The sequence below is a fragment of the Mandrillus leucophaeus genome, unplaced genomic scaffold (assembly GCF_000951045.1).
Source record: "Mandrillus leucophaeus isolate KB7577 unplaced genomic scaffold, Mleu.le_1.0 Scaffold1, whole genome shotgun sequence".
NCBI classification, from domain to species: Eukaryota; Metazoa; Chordata; class Mammalia; order Primates; family Cercopithecidae; genus Mandrillus; species Mandrillus leucophaeus.
The window spans coordinates 10,838,424-10,860,635 of NW_012098097.1; the positions used below are offsets into that span (position 1 = coordinate 10,838,424).

At 56.5% G+C, this 22,212-nt stretch overlaps 1 protein-coding gene across 7 annotated transcripts in view; it reads left to right on the top strand.

Annotated features, from left to right (window-relative positions):
• SEPT9 (septin 9) overlaps positions 1 to 22,212 on the top strand; it is a 243,329-nt gene that overhangs the window by 210,512 nt on the left and 10,605 nt on the right. For all 7 annotated transcript variants that reach the window (XM_011987313.1, XM_011987454.1, XM_011987377.1 and 4 more), the window contains 4 exons: positions 14,576 to 14,767; positions 19,437 to 19,565; positions 20,079 to 20,160; positions 20,560 to 20,697. In XM_011987313.1, the coding sequence (XP_011842703.1) occupies positions 14,576 to 14,767; positions 19,437 to 19,565; positions 20,079 to 20,160; positions 20,560 to 20,697 (541 nt within the window). The remainder of the gene's footprint in view (positions 1 to 14,575; positions 14,768 to 19,436; positions 19,566 to 20,078; positions 20,161 to 20,559; positions 20,698 to 22,212) is intronic.

The following is a 22,212-nucleotide window of genomic DNA, read 5'->3' on the forward strand; positions in this document are numbered from 1 at the left end:
ATGCTGGTCTGGGAGAGAGGAGGGACCGGACGAAAGGGCAGCAGGCTGGCCATTCATTCATTCATTTATTCACTCATTCACAGCATCTTACTGGGTGCTTCGGACGTGTAAGGTTTTGTGGGCAGTGAATGCGACAGACCCCAGACAGCAATCTGAGAGCCACGTGTGTAAGAACTGAGGGACCCAGTGTAGATGAGCTATCCTGGGAAAACAAGAGGGAGTTCTAGGAACAGCATGGAGAAAGGATGGCCCCAGCAGGGAGGACCTCTGCGGGTAGCCTCGTTGGAAGAGCTGAAAGGCAGCCAGGGAGGCTGTGCGTGGATGGAAGCTGAAGAGTAGGTTAGGGGAGTGTGTTTTGTTAACAAAGACTTCAAGCATTTACTGACCAGGCACAACACTATGTGCTTCAGAAATAAATATCTCATTTGATCCCCAGCATTCTTATGAGACAGATGTTATTATCCCATTTCACTTGTAATAACGTTGAGGTGTAGAGTGTTTAAGTTACTTGCTCAGGGTCACACCACACGTCGGTGGTAGGACAGGATTCTGGAGCCACAGGAATATGGTTTATCCCAGGTGCAATGGAAACCAGTCACGGCTTCATGGAGGGAAATGATCAGATTAATAAATTTTCCACAGGCCTCCTGCCGCTTTGAGGAGGAGGGATTGGGGTAGGGACAGTTAATGGTGGTAGCTTAGATTGCAGGTGGCTGTGAGATGTGTTGGGTTAACATTGATGGAAGTTTGGGATGGATGAGTGGATTTGGAGTAATGGAAATGGAGGGCCCAGGCCCGGCCCCTAGAGATCTAGCTGCAATAGCTGTTGGCTGGAGAGGCCATTCACTTTGATGGAGGATGGGGTGGGAGGCAGGTGGGATGGGAGCTCCAGAGTTCAGCCTAGGGCACGGTCATTTGGTTCAAGGTGTCCTCAGATGTCGGGGCTTGACAGTGGCAGTGGCTGCAGATAGCCAGGACCCAGCAGAGGGCCTGGCACAGTGGGGCCCAGGGACACGTCTTTTTTTTTTTTTGAAATGGAGTCTGGCTCTGTCGCCCAGGCTGGAGTGCAGTGGCCGGATCTCAGCTCACTGCAAGCTCCGCCTCCCGGGTTTACGCCATTCTCCTGCCTCAGCCTCCCGAGTAGCTGGGACTACAGGCGCCCGCCACCTCGCCCGGCTAGTTTTTTTGTATTTTTTAGTAGAGACGGGGTTTCACCGTGTTCGCCAGGATGGTCTCGATCTCCTGACCTCGTGATCCGCCCGTCTCGGCCTCCCAAAGTGCTGGGATTACAGGCTTGAGCCACCGCGCCCGGCCAGAGGGACACGTCTTTGAGTCAGGCTGGCAGTCAAGTGTGAATCTGGAGAAAGAAGGTGGCATTGTTGGCATTGAATGTCCAGGGGCTGGGTGAAGTCAGCTAGACTCTGCGGGTGAGGGTGGAGGAGGAGCCAGCAGAGGCTGAAAGAATCGCCAGAGACTGGAGGAAGGTCAGCAGAACCATGCACAGAAGCCTGTAGAAGATTTGGGGAAAAGAAGGGCTGGGTGGTCGTCATTCCCTGCAGCTCGGAGGCAAGGGTGACCCCTGTGTGTTTCATTCTTCAGAGGACTGGTGGCTCCGTCTGGTCAGAACCCCAAGTCCAGAGGTGCATCTGAGCTTCATGCCACAGTGCAGGCAGCAGGGGCCACAGTGCAGGCCCGCGGGGTCACAGTACGCCTGCTGCTTCCTGGTGTCTCATACCCTGAGCTCAGGGTTGCTTGAATGCCCTGTGCAGCATCCCCCAAGGCAGTGTTCCAGAGAGGATGAAAGTGACGGTCTCGAGGTGTGACCAGGTGGTGGTCTACACACACTACTTTTTCCTGGGGAGAGTCTGGGATGAAAGGGTATGTGTGTGTTTCTGAGACTCCTTGGATAGGCAACATCCACCTATCCACCCATCTTTCCACCTACCTGTCTTTCCACCCACGCACCCATCCAACCACCCACTCATCCACTCACCCACCCATCCACTCATCCACCCATCTGTCTATCCATCTATCCACTCATCCACCTATCCACTCATTCACTCTTCCACCTATCCACTCATTCACCCATCTATCCATCCACTCATCCATCCATCCATCCATCCATCCATCCATCCATCCATCCATTCATCCATTCATCCATTCATCCACCAATCCACCCATCCACTCATCCACCCATCTACTCATCCACCCATCCACTCATTCACCCATCTATCCATCCACTCATCCACCCACCTATCCACTCATCATCCATTCACTCACCTACCCATCCACCCATCCACTCATCTATCCATCCACTCACCCACCCATCCACTCACCCATCCATCTACCCATCCACTCACCCATCCATCTACCCATCCACTCATCCATCCATCCACTCACCCACCCATCCATTCACCCATCCATCTACCCATCCACTCATCCACCCATCCACTCGTCTACTCATCCACTCATCCACCAATTCACTCATCCACCCATCTACTCATCCATCCATCCATCCACTCATCCACTCATCCATCCATCTACTCATCCACCCAACCATCCAGTCATTCATCCATTTGCTCATTCATCCGCCCACCCATCCATTCACCTGTCTGTTCATCCACCTACCCATCCATTCATCCATCTCTCCATCCACCCACACACCCACTCACCCATTCATACACCCATACACCCATCCATTCATCCAACCATCCATCCCCATCCTTACTTCAGAAAGCATTTGAAGTTGCTGGGGTGTGCACTTGGAAAATGCGTCATAAGCTTTCATAAGGCCTCTCTTCGGCTTCCTCACTTCTTTGATTGGTCTTTCTTTCGGACATGCAGGATTCTGAGCAGCTCTTCTGGGAGGTGGGTGCAGTCCAGGTAGGCTGCCTGCAAAGCTAGGACCGAGGGAGCCACATCCAAGGCCTTGTGGGTTCCCAAGGCAATGGCACTGTGGGCCCACTGCTTCCAGACCTCCTCAACTCCCAGGCTCCTGAGCAGGAGGACTCCTGGGGCAGGGCCTGGAGATGGGGAGAGAAAACAACTCCAATCTCCCAACTCTCGTCAGCCCAGGTGGGTGCTACATGGATTGGGGGCACCTGGAGCAGCTGGCCCCTTCACCGCTTTCCCGCACCTTCCCAGCCCCTCTGGCTATAATCAGACAGTTGTGTGCGTCTTTCTCCCTCCTGAAGGAGTCATTTAGTCAGGCTCCTACTCATGGCCCAGGAATGTGCCCCTCCCTGCCTGTCCCCCACCCCCAAGCAGGCCCTGCCTCCAGCCAGCCCCCTGCTCTCTGAAGGGCCTGGGCATGGGGCAGCCTCTGCAGCATCCTCAGGGCCTGATCTGCACAGCAGAAGGGAATTAGGGGAAAGCTTTTTTTTTCTACCCAGTTCCTGGCAGGGAGCCACCCTGTTGCACCCCAGAGACCCTTGTCTACGTTTTGTTATTTCAGATGATTTCATAAGTTGGGGGAGGTGGAACCCCAGACCCCCCAGCCCCTGTTGTTGCCTCACTGCCAAGCTCTGCTGTGTATCTGCTGACAGGCCTGCTGATAGCAGAAGGGGCTGGAGAGAGGGAGGCTCTGGGCCCTGCCCTCCCCCACCCCTGCTTAGGGGACATCCCTGATAAGAGGAAATTCCAGCCTGTGACAGATGGCCAGTGTCCACCCACCCACGGGGGAACTTTTCTTTCTCTTTTTAAGTTTGCAGATTTGCCAAGAACTAATGGAATCTCTGTAGTTGGCTGGCCACTGTGGACATGGCCAGAGGGCTGGCACAGGCTGGATCTTGGGGTTGCTTTGGAGTAGGGGCCGCTCCTGCTAGAAGGTTCCCTGGGGTGGGAGAGGCATCAGGGCGATTCCCTGATCCTCCCTCTGCAGTAGATCCACTTCAGGGGTGGGGGCAAGGCAAGAGGGCAGCGGAAAACAGAATATAAAATAGCACCCCCCACACACCACACCAGAAGTCAGAGGATTCATCTTTGGCCTGCCCTCCCTGCAGCCTGAGTTCTGAGAGTGGCTCTTTAGGAAGTGAATGGCGATGGTTTGCAGGTCAGAGCTTGCTCTGGCCCAAGATTGATGTCTCAATAGGCCATGGAGCCTGGGTGAAAAAACTCAGGCTAGGGAGGTGGCGGGTTGCAAATGAAAGAACAGAGGAGGGCCTCTTCCAGAAAGGGGCGGGTGGTGTGGGGAGCCCTTGGACCTTGTCCAAATTTGACTTTACCGACTGGGGCCAATTGAAACCGTGCTGGCAGAAAGGCAGAGCTGCTTGAGATTCCTTCCTCCACAATAGAGGAGAGGTTTGCTTGAAAAGGTTTGGCGAGGGAAAAGCTGGAGGAACCTTGGCCGGCGTTAAAAGTGGGGACCCCTGCCCCCCCGCCTTGGGGGCGCCTGGGGCCCCTGAATGAATGAAAGAGGAGGCTGGATAGAGACAGACTCACACCACCTGTGCTTTCCAGGTCCTGCAAAGGAGCATACAGGGTTCTTGTTGGCTCTTCCACCTTGTCGCTCCCCAAGGAGGAGAGAGCGCTGACAGGGGAACTGTAGAGCTGTGGCTTTGTTTAAGCCCCATCGTGGAAACCGGAAAGAGCTCCAGCTCGGAGGAAAATGCAGCTCTTTGCCTTTGCAAATCCGTGTCTTTCTCTGGGAGGCCAGAGCCATTGTGCTCAATTTCTAAGCAGGATTTCAGAGTTTCTCAGGAGGGGAAGGCAGAGTCTCAGATTTCCGGCATCCCAGGTCCTAAGCAGACTTTGAGGAGACGCTTCTTGCCCCATACAAAGTGTGAAGTGTAATTGGATTTGGAGTTAGTTAACAAATTAGATGAGCTGTGTGCATTTTAAAAATTCAGTCCTTGATCCCCCACCCACACACTTTTGCACAATTTGGTCATTTATATTCAGTGTTTCCATCTTTAGAAGAGAACAGGAAGTCCCCAGTGACATTTATGGAGTGTTTGTAGTAGCTTGGGTAGGTTAATAGGAACACAATGCAGTGAAAAGCGGAGTTGAGATGGGAAAATATCCTGTTTTCACCCCAGGGATGACATTCCTCAACGTCTCTGTCCACCCCCTCTGGAGTCCACTGTCCGTGAACAGCAACTTGTTCTCACTTGGGGGCTCTTCCTGCCGGAGCTCAGGGATGGAGGCCAGCTGGCCTCAGTCTTCTCCTCTTACCTCTTTGTTTCTCAGACTAATCTTCTACCTTGAATAATTTTGTTAACCTGCCCTCCCTCTTCTCTAGCTGTAGAACCCAGAACTTTGTGTGTGTGGTCGAAAAGAGTGCTGAAGGTAATGCTGAGATAACCCTATTAAATTCTGTAAGTTCTCGTCACACCGAGTTCTTTTTTTTATTCTCATTTTATTTCATTTTATAGGGATGGGGTCTCGCTACATTGCCCAGGCTGGTCTTGAACTCCTGGGCTCAAACGATCCTCCCACCTCAGCCTCCCAGAGTGCCAAGTTATTGTTTTTAATTGGGATCCACTGGCCTAGGGATTCTTTGATGAACCCTCCAAAATGCCTGCATGTCTGTCTGTCTGTCTTCAATGTATACTTTTCTAGGGAGAGTCTTTACTTTTCACCAGATTCTAAAAGAGGTTTGTGGCACACACATGTCCTGTACTACTGTACAGGACAATTCAGATTGTGAATTCCTTACATGTTAAAGACTGCTTCAGATCTGCCCGGAAGTCTTTGCTAATAAACATTTAAATAAATGAACTTGAAATTCCCATGTGCCACCGCTGTTTTCATTCTGACTGTTCTCAAGCCTGTAGTGTCATCTGTTTGTTACTGTGAAGTAGACACTCAATAAATACTTGTCAAATGAATCAGTGCTGTGGTCTTGGTCCACTGGAACCCCGGGATCATCGTCTACCATTATTGTCTATAGTTTCTTTACCATCTTGTTCCAGAGCAGTTCTTTCTCTGAGGTCTGCCCACCTCTGCACGTGTGTCCAGTTTCCAGCCCTGTTGCCTTATCATGCTCTTTCCTTTACCTGCATTTCCTGAACTATTAATAGTTAACAATAGCTTCTCCCTCAACCCACTCACTCATACCTGAAGTGAGAAGTCATCGTTGAGGCCTCTGTAGATTTTGTCAGCCCAACCTGGGGCGGCCTTCTGGAGGTGGAGTTTTCAGATGAGGGATGGACATTTTGGTGTCTGCTGGGTAGATTCACCTGGGAGCTTTGGCAGGGGCCCCAGGGCAGCTCCGTCTCTTCATTTTGGCTGTGGGACCCCTGGTGCACTAGGGTTCCTCAAGTAAGCATCTGTGTCCTGGGAGAGCCATAGGCCTGAGAGGGCCCCTGGAATCTGGGACCCCCAGCCCGGCCCAGTAGCTGGTACCATCACCTTTCTTGCAAGGAAGTTATGGAATCTAAAACGCTCATGGGCTTTGATAGGGCTGGAGTGGCTCTAAGCCCTGGGAAGAGCCCTGGCAACTTTCCCCGACTGGCGGGTGGAGTCTTCTCCTGGCAGTTCAGGGCTCTGCCTCCAACTCCCTGGGGGAGAGCAACTGAGGGAGGAGCTGGAGGCCAAGGCCTAGTGCTGAGCTGCCCACACCACAGTTGGCACCTTCTGGGTCCTGGCTGCAGGAACCCCATACTTCTCCAGCCTTTCCATGGTGCCCAAAGACCTGGCCTCGGGAGGGGGTCAGCAGCCTGGGGCTCACCTACCTGGCTTCGAATCCTGGCTCTACCTCTTACTCGCTTTGCGACCCTCATGATTGACAAAAGTCCTCTTGGCCTGTTTCCTTATCTGTGAAATGGGACGGTATCAGTGACTACTTTATAGGAATGTGTGATGATCCATGAGTTATAATAATTCCTGAGCAGCGTTTAGAGTAACACCTGGGGCTGGGTGCCGTGGCTTATGTCTATAATCCCAGCACTTTGGGAGACCAAGGTGGGAGGATCGCTTGAGGCCAGGAGTTCGAAACCAGCCTGACCAACATTAGTGAGACCCACTCTCTAAAAAAAAATTAGAATAACGCCTGGCACAGAGAGCCCCAGTAAACCTCGACAGCTCTGATGAGCTTTGCTTCTTCATTTGTTCATATTCATTCACCAGACTTTTTGCCGGGGCTTTGCCGTGAGCCCTACGGTGCTCTGAAGAAAGCCGGGCCGGAGTGAGCGTGATTGATGGATGAGGTGTCTGGCTTCACAAACCCTACGTGGGGGGGTCATGGTGAGAGGAAACCGCACACATCATTATTCAGTTACCATCGTGGGGAGACTGCCTGGACGCAGAGGGCAGGCTCTGTGTGGGAGCAGGGAGGGTAAGCCCTGGTTGCGAGGCAGGGCTTCCCCAGAATTCAGCAGGGATCTGAAGGACTTTGCAGGCACCCAGGGAGGTAGGAGAGGAAGAGGGAGCAGCCCTGGCTGGACCCTGTCCCCCTAGCATTGCCTGCATCAGGGACTCACTCACCTTTAAGAAGCCCCTTTGTGGGGGACAGGGAGCATCTGTTAATTTATAGGACCTGAAGTCCTCCAGGAGCTCAAGCGTTCTGGGAAGGCCTGCAGGTGGCGGTAGGGCTGCCGCAGGAGTGGTGGCCCCAGGGTCTGGATTCCGGGGAGCCTGTAGAGGGAGGGCAGCTTGAGGCTGCTCCTGTGTGTGTTGTTATGAGGCAAAGTAAGGAGAGTGCTGGGCCCACGCTGGGCCGGGGTGGATGGAGGCAAGGAAGTGTTCCCCAGGGCAAGGGCACCAGCTGCAGTTGCCGGCAGCTTTCTCCTGGACACGGGCCTGGAAGGCTGACAGGGTGTGGTGAATGCCAGTGGCTCCACTGCTGTGGCCTGGTCAGTGGCTTCACAGGCCTCCGTGGGCAGGAGGAGGATGACCTTGCATTCGGCTTGGCCACCATTGGCGGTGACTGACGAGGTGTGTGGGGATGTGGCCATTTCAGTCCGTGCTCTGAGAGCCAGGCGTGGGTTGGATTTGGGGAAGATGGGAATGGCATTGACTTGACTTCAGAGCTTTGTCCTGGGCTGCAGGCCTGGCTGTGACATGGGTACCAGGTGGCTGTCCCCTGAAGCTGGGAACGGCATTGGGCCGTGGCTCAGGGTCCCTTGCCCCAGCGACACCATCTCTGCATTTGGCCAGCAAGGCTGATGGGACATGTGTGGACATTTCTGGGTCGTAGACCAGGCAGCATGACACACAGGGAGGGGTGGGCAGAGAAGGGCGGCCCCTGGGTCTTGGTTTCCAAGTCGGGCTTTGCAAGCCTGCCGTGTCAAGCTTCTCCCGTGGCGCCGGGCCAGGTGGGCCGAGGTCAGCCCTGGGGCTGTGATGAATGTGAGTGCCTCTAAAGTGTGCCACATCCAATAGCTGCCTCCTCTCTGGGCAGTGTCTCCCAGCCAGATAGCCTACAGCCCCCATCCCAGCCACAGACAGTGATCCGATTCCCCCATCCTTGGCAGGCCCCTGCGCTTGTCACCGAGCGCAGACATTGGCAGAGGGTGCTGGCTCAAGGCTGAGTGGATTACAGCCCTTTCATCCCTGCCTTAGACCCCCCCGCAGCTCTGGAGAAAAGATGGCCCAGTGGATGCCGGCGGGGAGGAGGGAGCTGGTCCCCAAGATGGGCAGATGTAGGGGCAGTCCCCATCACAGGACCAGTGACCCACTGCCACCAGTGCCAGTGAATGGCAGAGGGGCCCTGGCACAAGGCCTGGGTTCAGAATGGGAACCTGCAGAGAAACCGTCAAGGTCTCCTGCCACCTCACACCTCCGGCTGGCTGCCACCCCAGAAACGTCCTTGCTGCAAGAAGATGGGGGGCTTGTCTGATGGGGGGCTTGTCTGGGGCACAGTCTGGCAACGCCAACTTGAGGAACTCAGGCCTAAGTGTTGGCATCTGGGCCTCAACTGTCCTCTGAGCTGTAAAGCTGGCTCCTGGGCACTTGTGGAAAACATTGGACTCTTTTCTTTATTTTATTTTACTTTACGTTCTGGGGTACACGTGCAGAACGCGCAGGTTTGTTACATAGGAATACATGTGCCATGGCGGTTTGTTGCACCCACTGGACTCTTCAATCCATCTCTACTAGAAATGACTGCCTTCTTTCCCTCCTTCCCTCCCTCCCTCCTCCCCTCCCTTTTTTCCTTCCTTCCCTCCTTCCTTTCCCCTCCCTCCCTCCCTTCTTTCCCTTCCTCTCCCTTCCTCATGGGGATATAATTTCCATATTACACCATCCGCCGATTCAGAAAGCACAGTTGAGTGGCATTTTTTCACAGCCTTCTATAAGCATCACCTCTAATTCCAGAATGTTTTCCTCACCCCAAAAGGAAACGCCATGCTCGGTACACAGTCACTCCCCTTCCCTCAGCCCCTGGAAATCACCAGTCTGCTCTTTGTCCCTATAGATGTACTTACTCTGAACGTTTCATATAACTAGAACCATAAAAGATGTGACCTTTTGTGCTTGGTTTCTTGCAGTTGGAATGTTTTCAAAGTTCATCTCTGTTGGAGCATGCTCGTGCCTTTTTATGGCTGAGTCATAGTCCACTGTGCGGACTCACCACGGTGGGTTCCTCCATGCATCTGTTGGCGGATGTGTTAGTTATTTCTGGAGCGGGTGTGTTGTGCTACCCAGGGGCTGCACTAGGAGCTGGGATATCACTGAGCAAGCCACAGCCTTGGGCACCCGGGAGCTCGCAGAGCAGGAGCTGGGAGGGAGGTCAGGAGGTGCTGGCCTGTTTCCCAGGGTGGAGAGACTTGCAAAAGGTCATTTGAAACCAGAACCAGACCCAGAGCCCCAGGCCCCTGACTCTCAGCTGTGGAGCCAGGAGGGAAGCTCTGCATTTTGCTTTGACTGTGGGGTGACCTGTCAGTTACTGTCCAAATCAGAACCTTTCTGAGAGTCAACGTGGGTAGTGGTGATAATTAGTCTGGATACCCGAAAGAATGGAAAGCAGGGACCCAGATAGATCCTTGCACACCCGTGTTGGTAGCAGGGCGAGGCCTGGAAGTGCAGTGGGGATCCCAACGGGGCAGCTGCCGTCTTGCTGGAGCCCGCGGTCTATGGAGGGGACACAGGTGTTAACCACATATCACAAGCAGGAATGTGAAATTTCAGGGTAGCCAAATTCAGTGAAGGCCTTGTGCTGGCCTGGCCACTTACAGTGGCATTTCAGGAAAAAAATCACTCTGTGGACCTCCGTTTCTCATTAGTAAAGAGTAGGTTGGACTGGAATTCTGTACCATCCAGTATAGTTGCCGTTTATGAAATGTGGCTATTTAAATTTTAAATAAAAATAAATAAAAATTCCCTTTCTCAGTTGGACTAGCTCAGTGTCCAGTGCTCAGAAGTCCCTTGTGAACGCGTTGTGGCAATTCCTCAAAAAACTAAAACAAGAACCACCATACCATCCCATAATTCCACTTCTGGGTATGGATTCAAGAGAATGCACAGCGTCTTAAAGAACTAGAGGTATTTGTACACCCACATTCATAGCGGCTCTGTTCACAGTAGCCAATGGGTAGAAACAACCCGCATGCCTGTGGTCAAATGAATGGAGAGATCAAAAGTAGAGCAGGCTGGGTGCGGTGGCCCACGCCTATAATCCCAGCACTTTGGGAGGCCGAGGCAGGTGGATCATCCGAGGTCAGGAGTTCGAGACCAGCCTGACCAACATGGAGAAACCCCATCTCTACTAAAAATACAAAATTAGCCAGGCGTGGTGGCGCGTGCCTGTAATCCCAGTTACTCCGGAGGCTGAGGCAGGAGAATCGCTTGAACCCGGGAGGCAGAGGTTTCGGTGAGCCGAGATTGCGCCATTGCACTCCAGCCTGGACAACAAGAGCAAAACTCCGGATCAAAAATAAATAAATAAATAAATAGGCCGGGTGCGGTGGCTCAAGCCTGTAATCCCAGCACTTTGGGAGGCCGAGACGGGCAGATCACGAGGTCAGGAGATCGAGACCATCCTGGCTAACACAGCGAAACGCCGTCTCTACTAAAAAATACAAAAAAACTAGCCGGGCGAGGTGGCAGGCACCTGTAGTCCCAGCTACTCCGGAGGCTGAGGCAGGAGAATGGCGTGAACCCGGGAGGCGGAGCTTGCAGTGAGCCGAGATCGTGCCACTGCACTCCAGCCTGGGCGACAGAGTGAGACTCCGTCTCAAAAAAAAAAAAAATTAAATACATAAATAAAAAAATAAAGGGTGGAACATACAAGGAATTTGAATGAGCCATAAAGAGGAAGTTGTGATACCTGTGACAGCACGAGTGAACCTTTAGGGTATTACACTAAGTGAAATAATTTGGTCACAAAAAGGCAACCCTGTAGGATCCACTTATACGAGGTCCCTAGAGTAGTCAGATTCAGAGAAACAGCAGCATGGAGCTTGCCAGAGGCTCGGGGGATGGGGCTGGGGAGTTGTTTAATGAGGACAGTTTGTTTTACAAGATGAAAAAGTTCTGGAGATTGGTTACACAACATTGTGAATGTACTTAACACCACTGGACTGCACACTTCGAAAAAGTGACCGTGGTAAATGTTACGGCAATTAAAAGGAAAAGTCACGTGGCCAGCGGCTACCACGCTGAGCTGCGCAGGCCTTGGACAGTGTCGTGGTCACAGACAATGGAGTGGCTGGTCTTTACCATTCTTTCCAGCCGCCCGAGCACCATGGGGTCCAGGGGCCAGGCCCCTGGTGGCTTTCTGTGGAAATCAAAGTTTTAGTTCACGAAAGTGTCTCTGGGTGTGGGGTGTCTGCTTCTCCCACTTGGGGTTCCTGAAGGCAGACCCCAGAGCTCACCTGGCCAGGTAGGAGAGCGAGGCGGGCTTTGGCATTGCTCTCTCTCTGCCTGCCTGCGGGCCAGCTGGGGCCTGCAAGGCCGCCTGTCGAGGGAGGGGTCGCAGGAATGGCTCTCACCTGTGCAGAAGGCCAGCCACTGCCCTACGTCAATGGCAAAGATGGGGCTCGGCGGTGTTTTATGATTATTTCTCAAGCAGGGCCCCTGGCGGGCAGGATGTTTGGTTTGACTTTCTGCAGAGTGCTGGTGCCTGGGGAGGGGCCCAGCTGCAGCAGAGGCCGCCCCTCTCTCGCTCTGGGCCCCAGGGGCGTTGGGGGCGAGGAAGGAGAGTTCAGGGGGCAGCACCTCCCCCCAGGCCTTGCTGGGGAGGGTTGAGGGATGCTGGGGGGAGGTGGGGGTGGGTAGGAGCTGGTCCCAGTCCCGGGCAAAATGACTCTCAGACCCACAGGCAGATGGAAGCAATTTTCGGTCACGTGGGTCGGGGCTGAACTGCTGCCCCGCAAGGCAAGGCCCCATGTCTGGCTCCAGGAAGCGGCCCCGAAGCCACATGGTCCGGGGCCAGATGCAGGCTGTGTCTTTGTTTATTTAAAGGTTCTGAAAGCCCTGGGGAGAGTATTTCTGAAAGGGGAGCAGAAGCAGGAGCAAAGCCCCAAAGCCTTCCAGGCTGCATGGCCTGGGGGTGGGGGCACGTGGGGGCACAGAAAGAGGAGATCTGGCCTCCAGGTCTGCCTGGGGGTATTGCTGTCAGCAGTGGAGCTGTGTGGACCCCCTTGGCAGTTCCCAACAAGGAATGATATTGTTCCTTTGTTCCCCCTGTTCCGTAGGATAGGAATTCCTGTGCCCCGTGGAGGCTGAGAAGACAGGGAGGTGCTTGTGAGGATAAAGCAGGCCCCAGTTTCTGGCTTCCAGAGTCTTTTCCTCTCTCACCTCTGATGCCTCAGGCCTGGGGAGTCTCCCTCCGACACCCTCTGACTGCTCCAGTGAAATAGGCTGAGGGGGATGGCTGGAGGCGTCTGGGGATGGGGGTGCAGCCAGGTGGGGGTGCTCAGTGAGCATTTTTTGAGTTTGGTTCTTGCCCAGCAAGTGGAAGGGCAGTTGAACTGAAGTCTCCCCTGGCCCCTCCTGGCCTGGAAGCCTGCCTCCCGCCTTCTGGACAGGGTGAGGAGTGGGCGTGGGCCGCCTGCCCGGCACCGGGGATGTGCCCCCTGCAGCCTCCCACGCTGTGGCCCTGGCTCCCACGCCGGCTCCACTCCCCTGTGGCTGTCCCTGGTGGGTGCCCACCCTTCCCAGGGAAAAGCCACTCCCCTCCCCGAGGGCTGGCAGGAGAGGCCCTGCCTGGGAGCACGCTGTGTGGTCCCTGTCTTAGCGCAGGATGCCTGAGGCCAGATCCTCCTTGGGAGGCAGGATGGGGCGAAAGTCTCCCGGCAGGCAGAGCAGGGCCCAAGCGGGGAGGGGGCCCAGAACAGCAGCGGCCCAGCCTGCTTGGGAGCTGAGGGCCACCAAGGGCAGCTCCTGCCTGTGGGGACTAGCGGAGGCACCGTCTCTGTGACCAGCGAGTTGTCTGCACCCACGCGCATGCACCAGTGAGTGTGGCTAGTCTGCGGTGCGCTGGGACCTGGCCCGTGTGCCCTCCAGCCAGCCCTGGTGGGAACCAGCCCCATCCTGGGAACCCCTGGAACTCCGCTGCGTGGGAGGATCCAGGTCTTTGGCAGGTGCCTTCTGGGCGCCCGCCCCCAGCCCCAGGCCTCTGACCCATGTGTGGAGTCTTAACAGCAGCCAAGGCAAGGCCATCGAAGGGACCTACAGACAGAAGAGGCTTGAGTGATTTCGGGGAGTTCAGCCCCACGTGCCCCACAGACCTGAGAGTAAAACTTGGTCCTGGCCTGTGGGTGTGCAGCCCGCGGGTGCTGGCCAGGCAGACAAGATGGCCGCCTGGGTCAGTCCAGGGGGAGGCAGAGGTGGACTGGGCGCCCCCTCCCCTCCATGCACCCAGGGGCAGCTCTGCACCCAGGTACCCGCCCTGCACCCAGCACTTTTCCTTCCCTCAGGACTACTGGCTCGTGGTATGGGATTGAACACGCAACTCCATGGGGACATACGCTGGTTCTATCCCCCTTTCTTGCAAGACCATCCATGGAGACATGGGAGGTGGGGACAGATGCTGGTTCCATCCCCCTTTCTTACAAGACCGTCCATGGGGACGTGGGAGGCGGGGACAGAGGCCGGTTCTATCCCCCTTTCTTACAAGCCCGTCCATGGGGACGTGGGAGGCAGGGACAGACGCTGGTTCTATCCCGCTTTCTTACAAGACTGTCCCTCCTGTGTCTTGGCTCCCAGGTCGGCCTCTAAGGCCTTTGAGTGGCAGCAGGTTTATCTGAGTGGAGGTGAAGGAGAGGGCCAGGTCCACCTGGGTGGCTGGAGGCCGTGTGGAGGCGGGGAGAGGAGAGCGCCCTACACCCTTGTCTGAGCAGCCCTCCAGGGTACAGAGACAGGAGTTTAGGGTCAGCCCTGCCTTAGAGCGGAGGGGGCCCCCAGGTTGGCACAACTCCTAGAAGAGGAGATGGAAAAGCCTGGCCTTGGGAGTCTGGGGATGGAGCTTTGCTGGGGAGGCAGCGTGGCTGCAGGATGGTAGCTTTTTAGAGGACACCATGGCCAGGGGCATCCACCCTGGGGAATTCTCAGGGGTCTCCTGGGCAAGTCGCTTCGCCTTTCTGAGCCTCAGTGCCTCAGTTTCTCCATCCAAGGCTGGGTGTGACATCCACCTGGCAGGTGCCTGTGTGTTAGGCCCTGTTTCGCTCTAACTCCTCTGCTCTTCCTTCCCCAGCCACTGAGACGGCTCCTAGCTGCGTTGGCGACATGGCCGACACCCCCAGAGATGCCGGGCTCAAGCAGGTGCCCGCACCACGGAACGAGAAGGCCCCGGTGGACTTCGGCTACGTGGGGATTGACTCCATCCTGGAGCAGATGCGCCGAAAGGCCATGAAGCAGGGCTTCGAGTTCAACATCATGGTGGTCGGTGAGTCCTCGCCCCGCCTGCCACTCAACCCATGCTAGAAACCAGCCTCAGCCCCCAGGGCGGGTTCACAAGCCTTTGGGCTTGGTCTTCCCTTCTGTAAAACAGGGCAGCAACCCTGACCTCAAGGACAGATGGCCAGTGACATTGCGTGTGCGTGCTGTGCCTGGGAGGAGCCCACAGCCTCCAGCGGCTCCTCAGAGGGGCCTGTCCTGCACATGCAGGGCCCCTGAGATGACTTTGGGGAGCCCAGGCCGGCCTGGAGCAGGTCCTGATGAACGGTCACTGCCTCTGAGCAATGACATCAGCCTGTGCAGAGAGTTTCTGTGGCAGCTGTCCCCTCACTGTTGCTCCAGCCTGGCCCTCCAGGCTCCCTGCCGCAGCCTGGCTGGAGGCTCCCCAGCAGCCCAGCTTCAGCACCTGCCCTGGAATTGTGGCCTCATGGCTTCAACACCCCCGGTGGCCCTGGAGAACTGGAGGTCACCACGGGAGGTCGTCGATCAGTACGACCTGGGCAGGGTGAGGGGGCTGGGCTGGAATCTACAGTAGGCCGCCTCTTGTTTCCAAAGCCCCCCAGGTCCCATTCAAACCTCACAGTGACCCTGTGAAGGGGGCGTCCCGTTTTCCAGGCAGACACGAGGCGCAAGGAAGGCTGCCGAGGTTCCTTAGCTCACAGGGCAGAGAACCGCAGCCACCGTTTTGACTCCCAGAACTGTGTTCTGCCCACTCCATGGGGTCCAGGGAGGGGTCTGGGGAAGTGCCCCCACCAGCTCACACCCTCAACAAAGGTGAGCTTGTGGGGTTTCTGTAAGGTGTCTGGGCACCTTTCAGGCCGGGCCTGTTTCTCCAGCTTCTGCCAGCTGTGCATGCCCTTCCTGCGCAGCTCTGTGGGTTCAAACCCACACCTGCCAGCCCGACGTCTTTCTTTCCTCTTCTGCACTGACCTGGGCCCTGGCTCCCCTGGGGTCTTGGTGTCCTCTCTGCTTCCTGTGGCCTCATGGGACCTGGCTGCTCGCGGCCCCACTGTGCTCACAGCTGCCTGGAAGCCGGCAGCTTGCTTCAAGGGAGGGTGGAGGTATGGGGTCCCCTCCTATGGCCCCCACCCTGCTCTGCCTGTTGTGGGGGACATGCTTGTACCCTGAGAATTTAGGGCTACCTCCCGGGAAGACGGCTGGAGAGAAAGAGAGGGGAGAGACCCAAAGGCAGTGGCCAGGCTGGGACTCACCTCTGTGGGCTGGGGAGGGACTGCCCTGCTCCCTAGCCAGGGACAGGGTGAGAAGGACCTGGGAACTTCTGGGTCCCAGCCATGGCACAGGCCTTCTTCCAGAGCTTTGGCCCCAAGAAGAGGAAGAGGCAGCCCAACAGCCCTCGCTGCCTCCTGTGGCTGCCACTCTAACAGCCTCGCCCTCCCGGAAGGGTGCCCAGGAGGCCTTCACCTGTCTGGGCCTCTTTTCAACCCTGAGAAGAGCAGTGGTCCTGATTCCCCCCAAGGTTACTCCCTCCTGGTGATGCTGAGTAAAGAATAAGACATGGGGCAGCTCTGCTCTCCTCCCTCCTCCCTCTTCCCTCCTCCCTCTTCCCTCTTCCCTCCTCCTTCCTCCCTCCCATAGCAGCCATGCCCACCTGCAGAGATGCAGGCAAGGTGGAGGGACACCTGTTTGTAGGTCCACAGACCCCAGGGAGAATCCCAGCTTTGTCCTAACTCAGTGGGGTGAAACTTGTGTGTCTTCCCCCGGGCTTCTCTGTGAGCCTTGGCTTCCTCATCCATAAAAAGGGATCATCCTGTAAAATGAGATTGAGCAAGCAGGCCCCGGGCAGGGTCCCTGACAGGTTGTGGTTGTTCAAGAAGTTACAGCAGTGGTGATGGTGGTGGTGGTGATAAGGATGATGGGGATGGTAATGACAGTGATGATGATGGTCGTGGTGATGGGGTGATGGTGATAGTGGAGATGATGGGGTGATGGTGATAGTGGTGGGATGGTAGTGGTGATGTGGGTGATATTGATGATTGTGATGGTGGTGGTGGTGTTGATGGGGTGATGGTGGTAGTAGTGATGGTGATAGTGGTGGGATGCAATGGTAGTGGTGATGTGAGTGTTGGTGGTGGTGAGGGGGATGATGGTGGTGGTAGTGGTGATAGTGGTGGGATGGTGGTGGTGATGTGGGTGATGGTGGTTGTGATGTGGGTGATGGTAGTGATGGTGATGGTGGTGATGGGGGTGATGATGGTGATGGGGATGATGGTGATGGTGATGATGGGATAGTAGTGGTGATGTGGGTGATGGTGGTTGTGATGGTGATGATGGTGATGGTGGTGATGGTGGGATGGTAGTGGTGATGTGATGATGGTGGTGATGGGGGTGATGATAGTGGTGGTGGTGATGGTGATGATGGGATGGTGGTGATGGGGATGATGGTGATGGTGGTGATGGGGATGATGGTGATGGTGGGATGGTGGTGGTGATAGTGGTGATGGGGATGATGGTGATGGTGATGATGGGATGGTAGTGGTGATGTGACGATGGGATGATGGTGGTGATGGGGATGATGGTGATGTGGGTGATGTGGTGGTGGTGATGGTGGTGGTGGTGATGGGGATGATGGTGATGGTGATGGTGGGATGGTGGTGGTGGTGATATGGTGGTGGTGATCGGGGTGATGGTGATGGTGGGATGGTGGTGGTGATGTGGTGGTGGTGATGGGGTGATGGTGATGGTGGGATGGTGGTGGTGATGTGGGTGATGTGATGGTGGTGATGGGTGTGGTGATGGTGGTGGTTGTGGTGGTGTTGATAGGGATGATGGTAGTGATGGTGATAGTAGAGGTGATAGTGATGAGGGGGATGGGGATGACGGTGGTGCTGGTGGTGGTGATTTGATGACAGTGGTGGTGGTGATGAGGGTGACAGAAGTAGTGATGATCACGGGAGTGATGGGATGATGGTAGTAGTGGTGATGGTGTTGTGATGGTGGTGCTGATGGGGATGGTGGTGATGATGAGGGTGATGATCGTGATGATAATAATAAAAGTAACAATAATAAAGGGGTACACTTTAAAGTATCCCAGTTGACATCTCCTAGATCTAAGGTGTCGTGGCTGGAACATTGACATAACTCCTGACCTGAGCTTGGCCAGGACACAAACCTGGTGGACAGAGAGAGATGGGCAAGGAGTGTCCGTCCTTGGGCTACTAAATAGTTCAGGCTGGGGATTCTCAGCACCAACCTTGTCCTCCTGGGAGTCCACACTTTTCCTAGAAAGGTGTTATCAAGGTCAGAACATTGATGTAATTTAGGGTTTTTTGTGTTTTGTTTTTTTTGAGACAGGGTCTCACTGTTGCCCAGGCTGGAGTGCAGTGGCATGATCTTGGCTCACGGCAACCTCCACCTCCCAGGTTCAAGTGATTCTCATGCCTCAAGCATGCACCACCATGCCCAGGAGACAGGGTCTCACTCTGTCACTCTGGAGTGGCAATGATCCTAGCTCACTGCAGCCCTGCACTCCTAGGCTCAAGCAATTCTCCCACTTCAGCCTTCTCTGTAGCTGGGACTACAGGTGCTCACCACTACACCTAGCTAATTGTTAACATTTTGATGTAGAGACAGGGTCTCGCTGTGTTGCCCAGGCTGGTCTTGAACTCCTGGGCTCAAGAAGTCCTCCTGCCTCGGCCTCCCAAAGTGCTGGGACTATAGGCGTGAGCCACCGCACCCGGCCTAGGGCGTTTTTTTTTTTTTTGTGCTTGCTAGTGTAACCCAAGGCAGCTCTGTGCCAGGTAAAGCAATGGGGCTCCGAGTCTGGAGGGGGGTGTGTGTGTGTTATGTGTGAGTTGTTCATGTGTGTTGTGAAAGTTGTGTGTGAGAGGTATGTTTGAGGTGAGTTGTGTTTGTGTCATGAGTTGTGTGTGTGAATTGTGTGTGTGTGTTGTGAAGTGTGTGTGTGAGCTGTGTGTGTTGTGTTGCCTGTGAATGCCACTTCCTCATCCTTGTTTGTCTCAGTCACCTGTGGACTGGCTGTCCGCACACACAGGCACTGTCCCTCGAGTGGCACCACCCTGCACATGGCCCCACAGATCCCATGGGACGTGCGTGAGCCTGCCTGATGCTCACACCAGCTCCGCGGGGGAAAGGATTGTTTATCCCATTTTGCAGATCAGGAAACTGAGGCATGGTGAGGTCAGATGACTTGCCCAGTCCCCAGCCAGTCAGGGAGGAGCAGTTTGAACACCTGAGGCTGCCCTGGGCTTTGGTTCTCACCATCCTGGTGAACTGCAGGAATCCCGGCCACCTGGTGCACCCCAGGCAGCCCTAGGTTCCTCCGCGAGCCTGGCCTCTGTCCTGTCTAAAATCTGAGCCACCAGGAGACCTCCTGCCCAGAAAGCACAAGGGGCACAAGAGATGCCTCCTCTCCCAGGCCTGGCTCACCTCAGGAGAGGACTGTGGCCTGGGTTGTGCTGGCACCAGAGCCCGGCTGTGTGGGTTTACACAGTCACTGGACACCCGGCTCGAGGGTGAAGTCCGCGGGTGCTGCTTGGCAGGGGTATTGCCGGGCGGTAGCCCAGACACTGCTGAATCTCAGGCTGGGGAGCCTCGTGCCTGGGTGGGAGGGGCCCCACGTGCAGACCCTGCTGGCCTCTCTGGAGAGACCCCTGACCGGCCTCCCATCCTGTCCCCAGGGCAGAGCGGCTTGGGTAAATCCACCTTAATCAACACCCTCTTCAAATCCAAAATCAGCCGGAAGTCAGTGCAGCCCCCGTCGGAGGAGCGCATCCCAAAGACCATCGAGATCAAGTCCATCACGCACGGTCAGTGGCCGGGGCGGGCTGGGGGTGCGGGACGCCCCTGACTTACTGGAGCACAGGGGTGGGGGTCAAGTCCATTACACATGGTCAATGGCCGGGGGCGGGCTGGGGGTACAGGACGCCCCTGCCTTCCTGGAGCACAGGAAGGGTGTGTGAGGGTGCCCGAGTCAGGCAATCCCAGGTCCCCAAGACAGGGACTCGCTGTGCCCACCATCCCCGGCATGTTGAGTCTGGGGCTCTGGCCGTGAGGTGTCAGCATCGTGGACCCCTGTGGGCCCCATCACACTGAGCTCCCTGCAGACAACTGAGTTTTCCACCAAAAGTCATGGGTGAGGGATGCCCAGGGGCACCGTCACCGGCCTGTGCCCTAGCTGGCTGAGGAAGGCTATTAATTTCCCAGTGTCTCCTTGGTTGTCATTGCTGCCTACCTGGGGTTGCCCCTGCGTCAGTCAGGCGTGGGGTGTCTGGGAGGGTCCTCCATCTCCCCTCTGACTCTGTGCACGTGGCTCGGTGCAGATATTGAGGAGAAAGGCGTCCGAATGAAGCTGACGGTGATTGACACACCAGGGTTCGGGGACCACATCAACAACGAGAACTGGTGAGGCCCCTCCAGGGGGAGAAGCACTAGCAGGGGCTTCAGGGCTCCCTGGACCCCACCCAGAGTCAGCCCTTGGGGCTCCCCAGCCCACGGGGGTGCAGGACCCACCTCCTGGGACCTGACGTGCTGCTAAAGTCGCATGTCTAGGGGTCTGAAAATTCTGGACCAAAGCAGAATTACCTGGGGAATCTTGCTGTCCCCAACTCACCTCCTGAGGCCAGCCTGGGGAGGCTGGTTTGGGAGGTCGAGGATAAGGCTGTGGCCTCTCTGCTCAGCAAGCCAGACCTCCCAGGGCGTGCATTGGCAGGTGGGGTGTTGGGCTCTGAGTCCTGAGAATGGGTAACCTGCTTGGGGAGGCGTCCCATGTGCCCGCTGACTCGTCCCCCATCCCCCACGCAGCTGGCAACCCATCATGAAGTTCATCAATGATCAGTACGAGAAATACCTGCAGGAGGAGGTCAACATCAACCGCAAGAAGCGCATCCCGGACACCCGCGTCCACTGCTGCCTCTACTTCATCCCCGCCACCGGCCATTCGTACGTCCCTGCAGTGTCGGCGTCCTCATGCCGGGTGTCCTGGGTTCCCTCTGTCCCCTGGGGCTCCCCGACAGTGCTGTCTGCCCTGTTGCTGGGCACAGAGGGGCCGAGTCAGGGGCCGTGGCCACCAGCTGTGAAGTTGGGGGTGTGCCGTGTCTGAACCTCCAAAGCCTCACTCTGATCCCTACACAGCGTCCTGCCCAGTACCCATCCTTCAGCTGTGTCTTAGGGAGCTGAGGGTCAGGCAGGCCCTGGGCTGTTTTGGAGCCTGGTGGTCTGTGTCCTGTCTTCTCAGGCCAGGCTCTGGCAGGTGGAGTGGGAGCCCCCAGCCTAGCACCCTTAGCGGTAACCTGACCTTCTCGTCTGGGCCCTGCCTCATGGGACCCCTCGGTGGGTTTGGTGCGTTCTTAGGCGGGAAGCACAGAGATCAGTGCTGGCCCCTTCCAGGGCTGGACGGGGCTGCTGTTGGCCTTGGCGAGAGCCCTTTCTTCCCGCCGGCTCTGTCCGCACCTGACGTCGCCCCCAGAGGTCTGCAAGGGCGGGAGGCTGTGTGTGCCTTGGTAGGCGGACCCTTTATGGCCTCACAGACCCTCTGTCCTCGGCTTGCTGCGCACCCCCCGCCAGATACCTGTGGCCCACCCTGAGCCAGGGCTGGGAGGAGGTGGACCCAAGGCCAGCAGGAGGGGCTGGTGGAGGCAGCCGTGGGTGGCTTGTCGGCGTGGGTGGGTGGAGAAGGTCCTTCACACCTGCTGGCCCAGACGCACGTCCCTGGGTGGAGGAAGTCCAGGGGTTTGGGGAAATCCATACTCTGTGGGCAGCAGGTGCAGGAAGGAGCCTGGCTGGTGGGCAGCAAGCCTCGACCAGAGTCTGTGGGAAAACCCAAGCCCGAGTTTTCGAGCCCACCCTCTGGATCATCCGCTGTGGGCCGGCAGGAGTCCATTCAGGGGCAGGGCCAGCTCGCTGCCCACGGGCCTCTCCTGAATTGATCATCTGCCCTCCCAGGGCAGAACGGCTCATCTGGGGTCCCGTGGTAGCTGTTCCAGCTGCTCCAAGCTTTGCCTCAGCTGAGGCTGATGGCAGGAGGCAGAAGCCCCTCCTGATGCCAGCTGGGCAAGCCGAGGATGGCGGGCAGTCTCTGGCACTTCTGCCACTCCCCAGCACTGACCCTTTGGCTGGGACCCCAGCTGGACATGTTGCCTGGTCCCGCCCGAGGCGCCCAGTCCCATGAGGCAGGGGCGGCCCTTGGCCATCTCTGCTTAAACTTCTGCCCGGAGCCGAATTCTCCACAGCCATGTCTGTGACCAGCTTATTCTCACTGTGGGAAAAACTCTGCTCCAGTTCCAGGGCCCTGCCAGCCCCTGCCGCCCACAGCTTTCCCCAGGCCCACTGGGGCCAAGCAGGCAAGGGGAGCAGCCTGCCTGGTGCAGGGGGAGCAGCCCACCCGGTGCAGCGGGAGCAGCCCGCCCGGTGCAGTGGGAACAGCCTGCCTGATGCAGGGGGAGCAGCCTGCCTGGT